This window comes from Haemaphysalis longicornis, unplaced genomic scaffold, assembly GCF_048455015.1.
Source record: "Haemaphysalis longicornis isolate Haplotype H1 unplaced genomic scaffold, Haemaphysalis longicornis Haplotype H1 scaffold_4, whole genome shotgun sequence".
Taxonomy (NCBI): domain Eukaryota; kingdom Metazoa; phylum Arthropoda; class Arachnida; order Ixodida; family Ixodidae; genus Haemaphysalis; species Haemaphysalis longicornis.
The window spans coordinates 36,320,128-36,334,469 of NW_027526361.1; the positions used below are offsets into that span (position 1 = coordinate 36,320,128).

The 14,342-nt window shown below is 50.6% G+C and overlaps 1 protein-coding gene across 2 annotated transcripts in view; it reads left to right on the forward strand.

The window, feature by feature from the left end:
* The window catches only part of LOC144178501 (uncharacterized), a 107,379-nt gene that overhangs the window by 80,382 nt on the left and 12,655 nt on the right, over positions 1-14,342 (forward strand). Inside the window, exon 7 of one of the 2 annotated variants that reach the window (XM_077706413.1) lies at positions 6,590-6,673. The exons of the other annotated variant lie outside the window; for it this stretch is intronic. Coding sequence (XP_077562539.1) covers positions 6,590-6,673 — 84 coding nt within the window. The remainder of the gene's footprint in view (positions 1-6,589; positions 6,674-14,342) is intronic. 2 annotated transcript variants of the gene reach the window in all.

Below are 14,342 nucleotides of genomic sequence, written 5' to 3' on the forward strand. Positions count from 1 at the left end.
CCGTATAGGCGACTCCAGGCGTTGGCGGCACCCACTGCACGGGAGAAGGCGCTGCTGTGGCGAGAGGGGAAACCAGTTGCACGCCGCGTGCGATTCTACGTGAATACATTACACGCGCCGGTGCTGCATCAAGCGAGCGCGAAGGCACGTTTTTCCTTTCATGTATGGCAATTTCGCTCGCGCCTGTACCAGCGCACGTGCGCGCTTGTATAGCTGCGTTTTAGCTTCTCGCTTTCTGTTCTACCTACCTCCTCCGTCCAATATTTTCATTACGTACAAACCTTACTGCCGGTCCTCTAATCATTTTGCTGTGTCCTCCTTGCTGCTTCTTAAGGATGTAAAGCCACAGGTTACGGGGCCAGTACGGACATTGTTTCTTTCAGAAGAATTGTGCATTGTTGTGAAGCAGCGAAGCAAAGCCTCGGGCAAAGGGTGGTTGCAAAACTCCGGCAGGCTCTCACTCTTTCGCAAGGTCTTGGTTAAACAGCGGGTACGCACTGGCAAGGAGCAAGCATTCGCTCGCATTGCTTTCCCTCTGTGGTGCTATGCTTAAAACCAGTTGCTGGGATAGAAGACAAGGAGGAAAAACAATTCCGCAAAAGGAAGAGCTTGGAAGGTAACAAAACTGTGCTTGATTCCTCTGTCACAGGAATCGGTAAAACACGAAAGTGAAATGTGCAGCGAAATCTGCAGCTGAGCATGATTTGCGTGTCGACGGCTGTCTTGTGAGTGTGCTTGGCGAGCGACGTTCAGCTCGGTGGTCGCTTCGACAAATGTGTACTGGCGTCATTTCCGTGACGGATATGACGTCAGTGAAATCTTGGTGTATACCGGAACAAAACACATTCGTGTTAAAATATAAAACCCGAACACGAACAACCCTAAGTGTAACGTACTCTTTAGTACTAAAGGTTGCTTCCCCGCAAGAAGACCCTGTGTGCAAGGGTGCACCCTTTACAGGACGCTTGCTTCGTTGTACTGGCGTCACTTCCGTGACGGATATGACGTCAGCGAATTTTCGTGTAACCGGGAATAAAACACTTTCGTGTTAATATCTACGTTGTGAGCAGTTAAGTTGGACTATTTTTTTTTTTACATCAAAGGCGTTTCTTCACAGAACGACTCAGCGTAAATGCTCCCCAGTCTCGACGTCATGTTCTTCAATAGGGCATCTCTTAAAACATTATTCTAAGCAAAAAGAAAATAAGAAAATTCAGCGCCGTTATGCTCTGTGAAAGTGGATGACCAGAAGAGACATTTGCGAGTTATTGCTTGACCCCAAACTCCCGCTCAAACCTTGCCGTCGTGACGTGGAAGCGTTGCGCGGTATTGCAAGCAGGATTCACTGTGAAGCGCACAGTCTGAGAAGGTCAGCAGCTTACAAAGACTAAGACACACCTTTTTTTTAAAAGTCGGCTTCACTCTGAAACACACATCCATTGCTAGAAAGACATATCTTGGGAAGACATATTCGCCACCTTATATTAAAGTATGGAGCGCAGGAGGCGAACAAGTGGCGGAAGGGAAATGTGCGGAGGTGAGGGGGAGGGGAATGGTTTTTCTCGTCAAGCGAAATACGGGAAATAAGTTGGCCTATAACAGATCCGCTGTAAAAAACACAGCCTTTTAAGATAGAATTAGGTCCGCCTGCAACTGAAGCATCGACTGTGCAACGGAGTTCACTCAACAGTCTGTTCAGATGGGAGAGACTTCTTTCAGGCTTTCTCAGGTTTTTTTTTGGCACCTATTTCCTCTCTGATAAGAGCTTTAACACATGGAGCGCACAAAGCAAGACACCTGCCCAAACAAAAAGTGTGTTAACAGTGGGGAGTGTTTTTAAAGCAAAGATTTAGCGTTCTCACTGATGGCGTTTGTAACGTTAAACCAACCTGACGAAAAAAAGGCAACTTTGTCTGACGATGAGGATGAATGATCGTGGGTGAAGTGAAATAAAAAAAAATGCTTAAGTGCCGCAATCATACCTGGTTTCCTCGCGTTATGAAGCCGACGTCTTCCCGATTGTTCCATTTCGACATGGTCGAAGCGGTTTGAAAAACTCAGACGACAACTTAAGAATCCGTCATGAGAAAACCTCGAGTTGAACCATCGTCGTCGTTAGACGGAGGGGTGCATCATTTTTTTTAACAGTATTTTTTTTTTTGTTTTCTTTCCACCGTCATCTGCTCGCAGATGCGACCCATTCGGGGCGAAGCGGGCATACCGATGATGCCACACTCGCGAGGCTCTCTCGACCAGACGCCTCCATGACGGTTGTAGAATGGGCTCTTTCAATGTAAAAATAACACGATTTATCTTTTCAACCGCACGTCATGTTACTCCACCTCAAAAACGGCCGTCCACGAGGCAAATAGGGTGTTTTCCGCAAACACAACGCGATCTATTGGCAGGAGAGCGGTAGAATGAATACCGTCGTCGACGACGTCTGCGCTGCAATACTGCGCGTGAGATGTCGGCGATAAGCGAGGCCCCGAGCGCGGGCCGAAAATTGCAGGGTCCGCCTGTCGCGAGACAACGCGTCTCCGAACGCACAACTGCGCCGTGGCGTTTGCGAAGCAGCGCAGGTGATTTCAGTCCCCGAGACTCCCTCGTTCGCAGGTGTTCCCGCACGGCTTCCGTGCGCGGCAGAGGAGGCTGCGTGCTGTCGCCGACACCAGCGTGTACCATAACCTGGCATTAGCGACCTGTTGGCTCACTTGTGTGATCGTATGGCTCTTGCGGCCTTTTCCTTACTCTCCCTCGGTTTCGTGAGAGTGCGACAGCGCACAGCGGCGCTTGGTGATTACGCCTCAAACCCAACTTGTGTGGAACGTATACCCGGGTTGGCCCCGGGGTCAATTGCCGCGTTTAAGTAGTTGACAGTGCCTAAGGAAGTCACCAGCACCCCAATAATCACTCCAACACATATTCGACCTTTTGGTCTTCTTTCTCAATTGAGCGTGAAGAAAGTAGTCGAAGTGGATGCGGAATAAAACCTACTTAGATACAGAACGATGCTACTGGGGCTACTAGCTGTACAGACAGATTTGCCGATATGAGTGTTATTTTTGTTAGTCTAGAAATTGCGAACATCGTACTGACGTTTGGGGGAATCCTGGGGGCTTTTATTCAACTGAAATAAAACTTGTTAGGTCAAGGTAAAATTGTTTTAAATAGCATAGAACAAAAGAAAACGAAATAGCAAATCAGGGAAGCCCCAACATGTGATCATCTACCGCGTTCGTTGCCGCCGTTTCTTTTCAATTCAGCGTTTCCGTAAAACTCACCTAATACATCCTTAACTCACCAACAGCGGGAGTTTTATCTGGTGAGGTGTATTCTTCATGACCGTCTTAACCGCGTTACACGTGTTCCAGAGCTCCTCGCGTTAATCACCCTGCTCGTCTGCCGGACGTCGTTTCCAGTGATACAATTAGCTACACTCCTTAGGCACCCGCTCCGTCAACTACAACCACCAGAGCTTGTTTCATAAAGCTTGCATATTTACTTACGAGACACGTGCGAGTCTCGATAACCGGTTGTTATCCCTAAACGTCACGCGGAGGCGCGTTATCGTACGCGCTGGCCGCAAGACGAACACACGCCTGTCTCGCTTTCAGGCGACGCGCCCGCGACCTCAGGGCGTCACCGTGGCGGGTCGCGTTGCGAGGCTGCGAAATTGAGCCTGCGAGGAGAAGGCCGCCCCGGGCAACGACTCGCGTCTGGCCCGGTCCCGCCACCACGGCGCATGCCTGATGAGCGGGCGCGGCCGCGACATAACCATAGAGCTCCGCCAAATGTGTCCCCTCTCCTGCCATTTTGTCCTTTTCCCCTTCGCCGCTTAATTGGCGCGCGGGCTGGGCCGAGCGCTCCGAGCGACGTGGACGAGGAGCGATGCGACACCGACTCCATGGGCGACCGACCGAGAGGCAGGGAGGGTCTCGCCCCGGCGGCGCTGCCGCGTCGCCCGCTGCTGCTCTTCGATGATGATCGACGGTGATTTCGGGGACCAGACGGGCCGCGGTCGTCGCCGAGATGTCGCCTCGATAGCGGCGTGGCGCCGGCAGAAGCAGCACGCGCGTGCGCATACATGCAGGGCGCAAATTTCCACCGGCGTCGCCAGCCTGTCGCCGCCCTTCCCCCTTTATGCGTGCGCGTTCTGTGTGTAACACGGGCGGCCCTTGCACCTTGCCACGACGCGGTGTGCCGGTTGATCTTTTTTCTCCCTCCCCCTCCCCGGCTTGGGGCACCTCTCGGCGCCTCACTCCGATTACAATAAATGAGGCACTCGCGTGCTCCATCGTGGCTACTGACGCTACGGAAGAAACAGCGGATGAGAAGAGCACGAGAGGCAGCGGGCGCACAGCGTCGGAACGTCGGGCCGTTGCGCTCCAGCGATTGCCGGGCATGCGCCGGACGGCACCGGTGGACGGGCGCGTATGCTCCCGAGAGCACACACTGCTCTTGCCTGCCATCACGGGCAGCGATAGCCGTGAACACGCGCGGTACCGAACAGGAGGAGGGGGCAACCGTGCGGTCATCACGGCTCAACCTTGATATTACGTGCTTCGTGGATGTGACTACCACTCGCCGAAAGTGGGTCCGGTCTTAGAATTGCTATGATAACAAGATTGTTCTCGTTGTTGGACACGAGGGATAAGTGAGGGTGCGTTTCAGAAACGCAGAAACAGCAGATCTTAAACTCGCCCACTAAAGGCACCAGCGGTCTTCTGGGTAATGAAGTGCACTTAAGTTTCTGCCTTGACTGCTTTCAATTTGGATATTTCAGCTGGCTTGAGGATGTTTGCCCGAGAACAGCACACAAATGCAGGCCTTTACGTCTAACTGGCTAATTGAAAGGCAGTGTTTTTCGCAGAATGTACGTCATTAGCGTAAACAAGGTTCTAACGTTAAATTCCTGAACGCGCTGTGGTGTTTTCTGTACCGGCCCCGTATACATATGAACAGAGGCACTAGACTTCTGCTAAACGGTTGTATTATAGGCTACAGTGCTCAAGCGCCCCATGCAGCCACAAATAAGGTTTCGGAAGGCGTAATATTTGAGGGGCTCATTGTACTTGAGAACGATAGAGTTTTCTCGAAACGTTTTAGAGAGGCGTAAGAGTAACTAGAATCGCTGAACGTTAGCGAAAAGCTGTGCTGTCTAGGGCAACAAATTGTGCTGTGGTTTCCACACTGCGAAGCAATCGGAAAGCAGGGTCCAGCGAGACGGTCGCCATTGGCTTATGCCAAGATCCTCACCGACACCTACCTATAAGCACTGCGGGAGGCCTCAAAGGATGTCGCAAACATACCTGACGTTCCGTAAATAGACATTGAAAAGCGTGGGCGCGATCTACTGTTTGCGCCCGAAAGGCTGCCGCTTCGGTCAACCCATCTTAAGCCGTACAGAATGCAACCTCTGAACTTGTGTCCACTGTTACGGTACCAACTCTTTTTGAGGCCGAGTGCCTCGCGTCCCGTGACCTGATTCAAGACGCCCGCATTATTTCCAACAGTTTTCTCAAATGATGCGTCCGTCCTATCGAAATCGCCGCAAAATACGGCCTTCGCAATGTTCTCGTGGATTGTCCGCGATCAATGGGCATTTTCCAGAGGCACCGCAATCTTGAGCAAAAAGGAAATTCGCATCGTCTCCGTCGTCGAGTGTGGTCTTCTTCTGCTTACTGCCACACGGAGCGTGCGGCTCCCGAGGTCGCACGCGCGCGCAGCATCTCGGAGGCCCCCACCCCCGGAAGTGGAATGCGCGCCCCGCAGTCCGTCACGGTTAAATCGCCCATCTGCTCGCGGCTTTGTTTCTCCAGAGGCACGCGTCATCCGTGGCGGCGTTCCGCTTGCACGGGGGCGTGAGCCGCTCCGCACGCAGCAGGCGTGCAACGAAGGGAGTCGTCGCCGCATGTTCGGGGCCTTGACGTCGTCGTCGCCCGCTTCTCGAGCAACCACAGAGGCGCGTGCCGCGAGACGAACGTGGAGTGCAAGGGTCGACGTCGTCGTCGTCGTCACCCCGCTCTTTTGCCGCTCGCTGCCTGGCTAACCCTGCCTCCCACGCGGCACGAGTCGTTTGTTTGCACGAACGATTGCTCAGTGCTTGAGCCAATTTCGGATTGACGATCCAACTGCCACAGGCGGCCTCTTTTGTTCAAAGCAGCTTACGTGCTTGAATATCCAGGCTAATTTTGCCGGGAAATCTTACGTGTTTTTAAAGCCACGTGTTCCCAACGTACTGCGGGTGTTACGAATCGCCGAGTGATACGCTTTGTTTTGAAGTTTTCTTGGGGAAGTTTTGGTAGACCTTACATGGTCTGTTTATTTTTCACCAAAAGAGAGGGGGCAAAATAGTTATCTGAACTGAAGGCTGGAGAGGCCAGCCTCTCCATCAGCGCCATGGTTCCGAAATATTAGATTACGCAATGAGCACTGAGTTCTATAAAAACTTTTAAGTGACTCTCGCGAACTATGTATGTGACATGGCCGGGAATGTTTTTTTCGCTCTCCTACCTTTGCCGCTTGAGGTTTTCCGGACTTTTTTTTTTTTTTGTAACCTCCCTTTTCCGCTTTTTGCTTGGCGCAGGGGATAAGCCTCACATATGCGAGTACTGCCAAAAGAGGTTCGCCTTGGCCTGCAATTTGCGAGCACACCTGAAAACCCACGAAGGTAAGAAACGACGCTCCCACTTAGAGGCGTGCATTTATGTCACGCCCGCGTAGAGGCTGTCACAACTTCGCGATGAATTGGAAGGCACGCAAGCTGTTGTCGACTGTCTCTGGAAGGGCTGCAAAAAGACATGTGACATTAAGCTGGAACATTGAACAACTTAGCGCGGGCTGTTTAAAGTCTTCATATAACGCGACGCACAAGTGGGTCAGAGGTGAAAACAGGAGTTGAGCCGGCAGAACCAACAAATTAGAAAAGGAATCCAAGGAGGTGTGGATAACAGCCACAAACGCCTGTAGAACGGCACCTCTTTATATCTCTCTCTTTGTTTGCACGCGCTGGGCCCGGACCACAAGAAAATATTCAGTATAAAAAGGGTGATTTCTGAGTATTCTGGCCTAAAGTGTAAGAAAAAAAAAAAAACAGGGCTACCCAGGTCCGCCTGCAGCCGAAGGCTGTACAAGAATATTTTACGCCTAAAGTACGATACGGTCCATCTGCACGCGCGTCAAACATTTGACAGTGGCAGCCGTACCTACCACGTTTCACGCCCGCTCTGATTCAGGGCACTCTTGTAAAGCATGCGTGTAAAGCACGCTTCGCTGGAAGCACACACTCTGCGAGAGAAAGCCAGCTTCAGAAAAGAGAATTTGTTAGACAAATGGTAATCACAGGACAGCCTCACAATGCCGTCTATGAATATTTTACCAAGCAATTGTCAGCGTTATTTGTAAGAGGAGCACTTTAATGGCTCGCATACCCTACAGGTGGGCTGTTCTATAAAGTGAGTTTAAAACAAATAAAAAAAAACACATTTCCGAAGATTAAAGCTTATTTGTCAGTTTCCAACACGGCACCCGGAGCTAGAAACGTGCCCGAGAAAATAAAAACAGCCGCAATGAAGGATCAGAGCAAGGAAGAAAGAAATACATTCAGTGGGCCGGTGCTTTCCGCAGAGCAGTGCTTTCACGCTTCACTGGCAGCACAACATTACAGACGCCGGTGAAAGTTTTCTTTGAAACGTTCAGAGCCATCCAGCGGTCATTCAGCCGGGTGTGACGAGGACTTTCGATGTACAAGAAGGTAGTTCACCTGACGTTTTACGAGGTTTCCAGGATGGGACAGAAAGTTTACGGAAAGAATTACAAAGAAACAGAAATGAGTAACGCGGAGAAGCACCAAGTTTATCGGAACGAACACACCTAGAGAGCAGGCTGGCAGCCCGACGGCGACCCTCGTCGGTGTAAAAGCAACAGCGTCAGCTTGGCAAATGTCTCCGTGCGTGCATGCGACACCCTGCTGACATTTACGGCACATCAAAAGGGGTCTTAAAGTAGGCAAGAGGCGTGTGATCCCGATAGTCTGTTCTTTCGCACTTATTTATCGCACGACGAGAAGGACCCATTGGCGACATCGAGAGCTCGCAAGGACTCTTGTTTTTATACCGGATTCTTTCGACGTGTCACGAAGTCGGTTTAAAAGCGAGATCCTCACGGGTCGCTTGTAGTTATTTTTTATTCCCAACGCCACAAGCTCGCAACGACATATTAGTCACCAAGCTTGACCTCATCCTTTCAGTTGGCCCATTCGGACATCTTGCTTCGTTGTTTGTATCGTTTCCATTTTTTTTCCGCTTGTGTTCCGTGAAGCGTTTCGCGTAGTAACACGTGCAGTGTTCCGTTTAGCGTCTCACTTATGCGGAGAAAAACAACAAATGTACCCGTTCCGTTTGACGAAACTATTTTCGTAAGGTGTCAATAAAGAAAATGACTCCGAGAACATTGTTCCGTTTTGGCCATTTCCGCCCAGCGAGATTCTGCTGCACATCATTCGGCTTACAAAACAGGGCGATTGACTTCGCACCAGAACAGTCCTCAATCCTCGCGCGCACTGCTTCTCCTCATACTAGGCTCACGTTAGGCTAATCGTCGAGGGCCGGATGAAGACGACGACGACGACACCGTTCCCAATCGGCTTCGCGGAATCACGTCGCCCTAGGCAGCACCCGATTCGAACGCGGATCCGAAATATAAGGCGCGGAAAAACAGAAAGAGAAGAGCCGAACCCAACCAATATGTACGGCGTCGGCTCCCGTACACGCCCCACTCAGTGTGTATATACGTGGTTATACGCGTGCGTGCCTATCTGCCCGGAGCGATAGGCGCGTACACGCACACGCGTACAAAGCACTCTGTCCTGCGGCGTTCAGGGAGAGGTGACTTTTCCCACCGCCGTGCACCAGCCGTGGCTGCTGTGTATGTGCTATGCTGTGCCTGCCTAGAATCCACGCGACTGACTTGTATCTCTGCGGCTGCTGCTGCGGCCTACTTATAGCGGACACGGGCTAAAAGCAAGGGTGGGGCAGCACGCCGTCTCGTCGGGTTGTGCGTACAACTGTGCACCAGATTACACCCCGATTCGCGTCGTACATGGACGCGACGCCGTGGCTCCGAATCTTTGCGACGCCTTCTCTGTTTTATCCTGTCATTTTTAGGGGACGACAGTGAAATTTGACGTTTCCCGTACAGCGTGGTTGTTCCTGTGGTGTTGCCTACTGAAGTCCTCGGGTACTTTTGTTGTTTCTTAGTCATCCTGAGCTGAGATTTTTAAAGTGCAGAGCACTTTATGGACTCGCCTTGTCGTCGTAGCTTGCTAACGGTCGACGTCAAGCGTCTGCCGGAATCAGGCGGCGCAGCGAGATAACGGACCCAAGTAGAGCCTGGTGTACCGCCGTCGGGGAGTCAGGCTGAGGCTTCGAAAACCACGTGGTTTAAATAGTCATAACCGTTCAAACCTCCTGAACCACGGGCGCTTGTCATACATTTCCCGTTCTTTCGCCCAAAGAAAACTGCAGGTGCATTTCAGGCAAAATATGTGTATATAACCGGCAGCCCCCGCGTTCATTTAGTTAGGAACGCTCGTTCGGTTGGTTTTTATGATAGTAAGAAAAAAAAAGCGGCCGCGCAAGAAAAAAATGGCGTGTTCGAAATGACGCAGAAAGGCCCTAGCCGCGAAGAAAAGAATGGCGCGTTCGAAATGACGCAGAAAGGCCCCAGCCCCACACGAAAACAATTACGCATTCTAAATTGCGCAAAGCAGCTCGAGCATACGAAATTAAAGCAAGAACAAAAAGAAGAGAACTCCCGCTGGTGCAGTTTCAGGCAAGGCGGGAAATTTGAACTGCATATTCATCAAGAGAGGAGTGAGACAGGGCGGCGAAGAGCGTTATGGGGGGTAGCAGTGAGCGAACGTGGAATACTACCATTACCGAATAACACAAAAATATTCAACATGTTAGGCATAAGACCTGCGCTTGTGTTACGGGAAAATATAAGGTTAAGCAGGGTGACACAACCTCTCACTGGCGTCATCCGGCGCATTTTGTAGATAAGGGAGAATAATTTATACTACCCGACGGAGAACTCACTTTGCTTCTGATGCATGCGACTAATTCGAGCTGCGTTCAATCGAGTCAAGCTGGTCACGCATTTACCTTTGAATAACCAATAGATCGGTGCAGAAAGGAAGCGGTGAAGTTTCGTCAAAGCGTGGGCTTTGACGACGGTTAGAGTGCTATGCCCGTGACGCTACGTCAGCATCACATGCACATGTCGCTGACGAATAGCACCATGTAACCATAAAGACACTTGAATACCGAGTTTACTACGACGCAATTATCCCATTGGGCTTGCATTGGCGATGACCGCTACTTCGAAGGCTCACCCTAACAAAAACTCGTGCAGTGAGGCAACCTTAAAGAAGCAAGAGCTCGTGCTAAGTGCTTAAGTACTTAGCCGCGTTGGAGAATAATGCTACACTAGTTCTCGCAAGCGTGTGCTACCGAGCTCTTCTCATGATGCAACAAAAGATCATGTACACATCCCAATTTTCTCAAGTCCGAACTATCTGTTTACTAACGCACGCTGCTTGGCCGTCGGCCAGACGGGATTCTTCGTCTCTCCAAGAACTACTCAGCCGTGAGCGCAGAGGTCTAGCCGGTATATCCGCTCATTTGCACAGTCGCTCGCACGGCCGGGCGTGGTGTATGTATACACACACATCTCCGCACAAACTTGCTCGCACAGTCGGCGTGGAAACCCAGCCGTCACTATCTCGTTCCGCCATCGCCGCCAAATAGACGCGGCGCTCAATTACTGGCGAAGGAAACAGCCTGTTCGCTCAAGCGCGGAAAAGGCGCTGACCAGGCTATGGCGCGACCGAAAAGCTGGATACCGCCAGTGGCGCAGATTGGATACGCGACGCGGACGACTCGTGGCGTGAGCGACGACGTCGTGGCAGTCGGTCGTCGTATAGTTTTGGAAAGAAAAAAAAATGCAGCCGATAAGATCGAGACCAGGCCCACGCGGGGCTGGTGTGTCGGGATACCCCGAGGATTCCCGAGCGAACACCGTCTTGCAGCGTTGATCAGAAAGGGAAGGGGGTTGAGGGGATGCGAGCGTAGAACAGTATACAAGAGGAGGAAGCAAAAGACGCGGGCGGTGGCGCGTCGGGTGCAGCTGTGTATCGCGCTCATCTAATGAGGGCCTTGAATCGGCGATCAGAAGGGGACGATAAAAATGACCAGAGGCAGCGAAGGCGCGGACGATTCGAGGCGTCGCCACGCGTCCATGCGATGTGTCACCTCGGCCAATTTGGAAGGTTTCCGCGCGAATCATATGCCGCGCCGAGGCTCGATTTGGGCTCGCTGCTGCTGGTTGCCCGCTGCCGCAGCCATAAACGCAATAGTCTTCCACGCCTGTAAAGCCCGCGCGCGGCTGGCTCAAGGGCGTTTTGCGACATGTGCGCATACTTTTTCGAATTGCGCGCGTTATCTCTCTTGGCTGTGGTTTGGAGCAAGAGGCCGGCCGACGCAAGGGCGCTGTTAAGTGACGTCCGCCCGAGCGCACTTTGCTTAGGGCCTTCCCGAGAGCCGAGCTTCCTGGGGATTTTCTGAGGCTTGTTAGTTTTCGCTTGGCCTAGGGGCGCATTGTTTTGTGAGCTCATAGATTTATTTCGCTTCGCTGTTTTGCTCTTTGGGCTTGAGCAGTCGTACGGACCTGCACCTGGAAGGATGTAATGGCGGTCGAGAGTCGGTAGAAAGGGCATGGGCATGATGCTGTCCATAAAACAAATGAGCGAGATTCAAAACTTTAACAGCGCAACCACAAACAAGTGCAAAAACAGCTGTGCATGAAGCCTTCATATTTGCCAGTGTCAGGTAAAATCCCAAGTTTACATAAGCATCATCATCGTCATGTAAAGGAGTGCATGTCCAGTGAATGAAGAGGCTTTGTAGAATGATAGGACACCATTGAAATCGCCATCAACCTCGAATCAACTCTTTGTCCGTAGCTGCGTCTTATCTCTTCCCTCAACCTTTCTTCTCCCACTGGCGGTCACCTTGTCCCTTGGAGTTTATTTCGTCATTAGTTTCGTCAACCTGTTGAGTCCACGATTCACATTTTATGTCTAAATTCTATCTCTTGGTCTCACCTGAGCCTTCCCCTCACAAGTGTATTCTTTAACACAAGGTGATTGATGATTGATTGATTATGAGGTTTAACGTGCCGACGCTACGCAAGCGATGAGGTGCGCTGTAGGTGAGGGCTCCAGATCAATTTTGACCACCTGAGGATCCTTAGTGTGCGCGGAAAGAACCTAACACAAGATGCTCGCTTATTGCCAAACCACTGAACGATATCTTGGTGAGAAGCAGCGTAATGACTCTTTGTGTAACAGCTCGCGCTAGAGATGCATTGCTCGCACTGTATCATACACCGTACATGCACTGTGTTATGGATTCGTATACGCTCTTCACCGCCAAGCTGATTTCTGGAAGCAAGACTCGTTTATCCCTCGGCATATATTCCTCCTGCTATTACTGTCTCAACCAGCGACGTCGCTTCTATAATGACACTGCAGTGCGAACCACGCGACATCTCTCACGATAGTTTTCCGTGCCCACGCGTCATTTAGGCGCCGGCACGTATCTCTACGATCCGTATACTCTAATCAGTATAGGCAAACGCCGCAGAAATGGTGGTCGCTAGTCTATACAGCTCATGGGGGCCAGTGTGGCCTGCGGCTTTGCATGTGCACATACGGAAGCACCACTCAGGACGTCCCGAATGCGTGGTTCTCCAGAGGCTATCCGCTTCCTTGAGAGCCGAGCACTCGCTTGCCTTTGATTGCTTACATTGCACTAGAAAACGGCCATGCCACGGCATTCTCTTTCCCTCTTGCTTTATTATCATCTCCATTCATTAGCGGCGGGTGCTAATTGCTAACGCCGCAGATGTGTCCCCTATTACACGCTGGTGCGTACTTGCGGATCGGCCGTGCTTTATAGCGGACACCATAAGAGCGCAATTACAAGCTGGTTGCGAACGCGATAAATACCGAAACCGTGTGACGGCGCTTACCGTACCGAAAAGAAGTCCGACTTCTTCGAGCAGGATAGCACGTTGACCTAGTTTATTTATGTGTTGGCAAGAGATTCTGTATTAGTTGTCTCTAATGATCATGGCCATTTTGATTCCGTCCGAGATTATGGGTGGAAATTCAAGGGCATAAACAGGTTTAAGCGCTGGGGACGCGTAATTAGCTACAGAAAAATAAAATACAAGAAATCGTCGGCACACCGAACGATGCTCTGTGTCCTGCGCGCTCAATCGAGCACAGGCGTATCGTGTTTGCGGCTAAAGCCAGCGTGATGTCTGGAACTTTATTTTTGGACAGGCATTTATTTTGTGTGTGTGTGTGGTGCTGAGAAAGTTACAAAGCAATATTTCCAGCCGAATACTTGGGCAATTAAGAAGAAACTCGAACAAGAAACGGCAGTTAGAGCCACACGACGCCATCTATCTGGACGGGCTTTGGTGGATTAATTGTCCAAAACGAAGATTGAGCGAGCAGGCGAACCTGTATGAGAGGGTGTATAATGAGCGCTCATCAATTTTCAGTGACATTTGAAGCGTCCTAATTTCTAATTGGCTAGTCTTTTTTAATATATTGCATCACTTGCCGTTAATCAGCTACTTCAGGGAAAATCGAACTCGTGTAGCAACCGTTCGGACGGAAGATTAAGAAATACGTACAGAATCTATTTTCATTTCTCTTATATCACAGAATGGCTGTAGAGGTGCGCACAGATTCTGGCTATTAACAGAGCAAACTACATCTTATTGCCACACCAAGCAAGGTGGTTGCCAGTGTTATTTTTTATGTTAACAACATTAACGTCTTTACATTTACTCATTTGTCGCACAAAAACACATTTGCGAATAATTACTCACAAACAACTGTTCTAAGTAAACCAGTTACCATTCGCAAACTGTTCCGTAAGACCCAACCTTCGATGGGCGGAATAGAGTGTAGCGGTGCTTTCGAGCTAAGCTAAATGGGTATATACGAATGTCGTCTTGCTCCTGCGTCTTTGTGGGCTGACATGCTGTTCATTTGGACGAATTTAAATGTCTGGAGAGGTGTACATGTGAAACGAGGTGGACGCGTAACTGGACGAGAAGCGATCCCAGGAGCAGAATAGGAGTCAGAGAAGAACAGCAATATCTGAGAAGCATCCAGAGAATGTTTCCACCATTCTAGGAAAATCTTGACACTAAAGCAGCCGCTTGATTCAGACACAAAGAAAATACGATTCTCGCGGTAT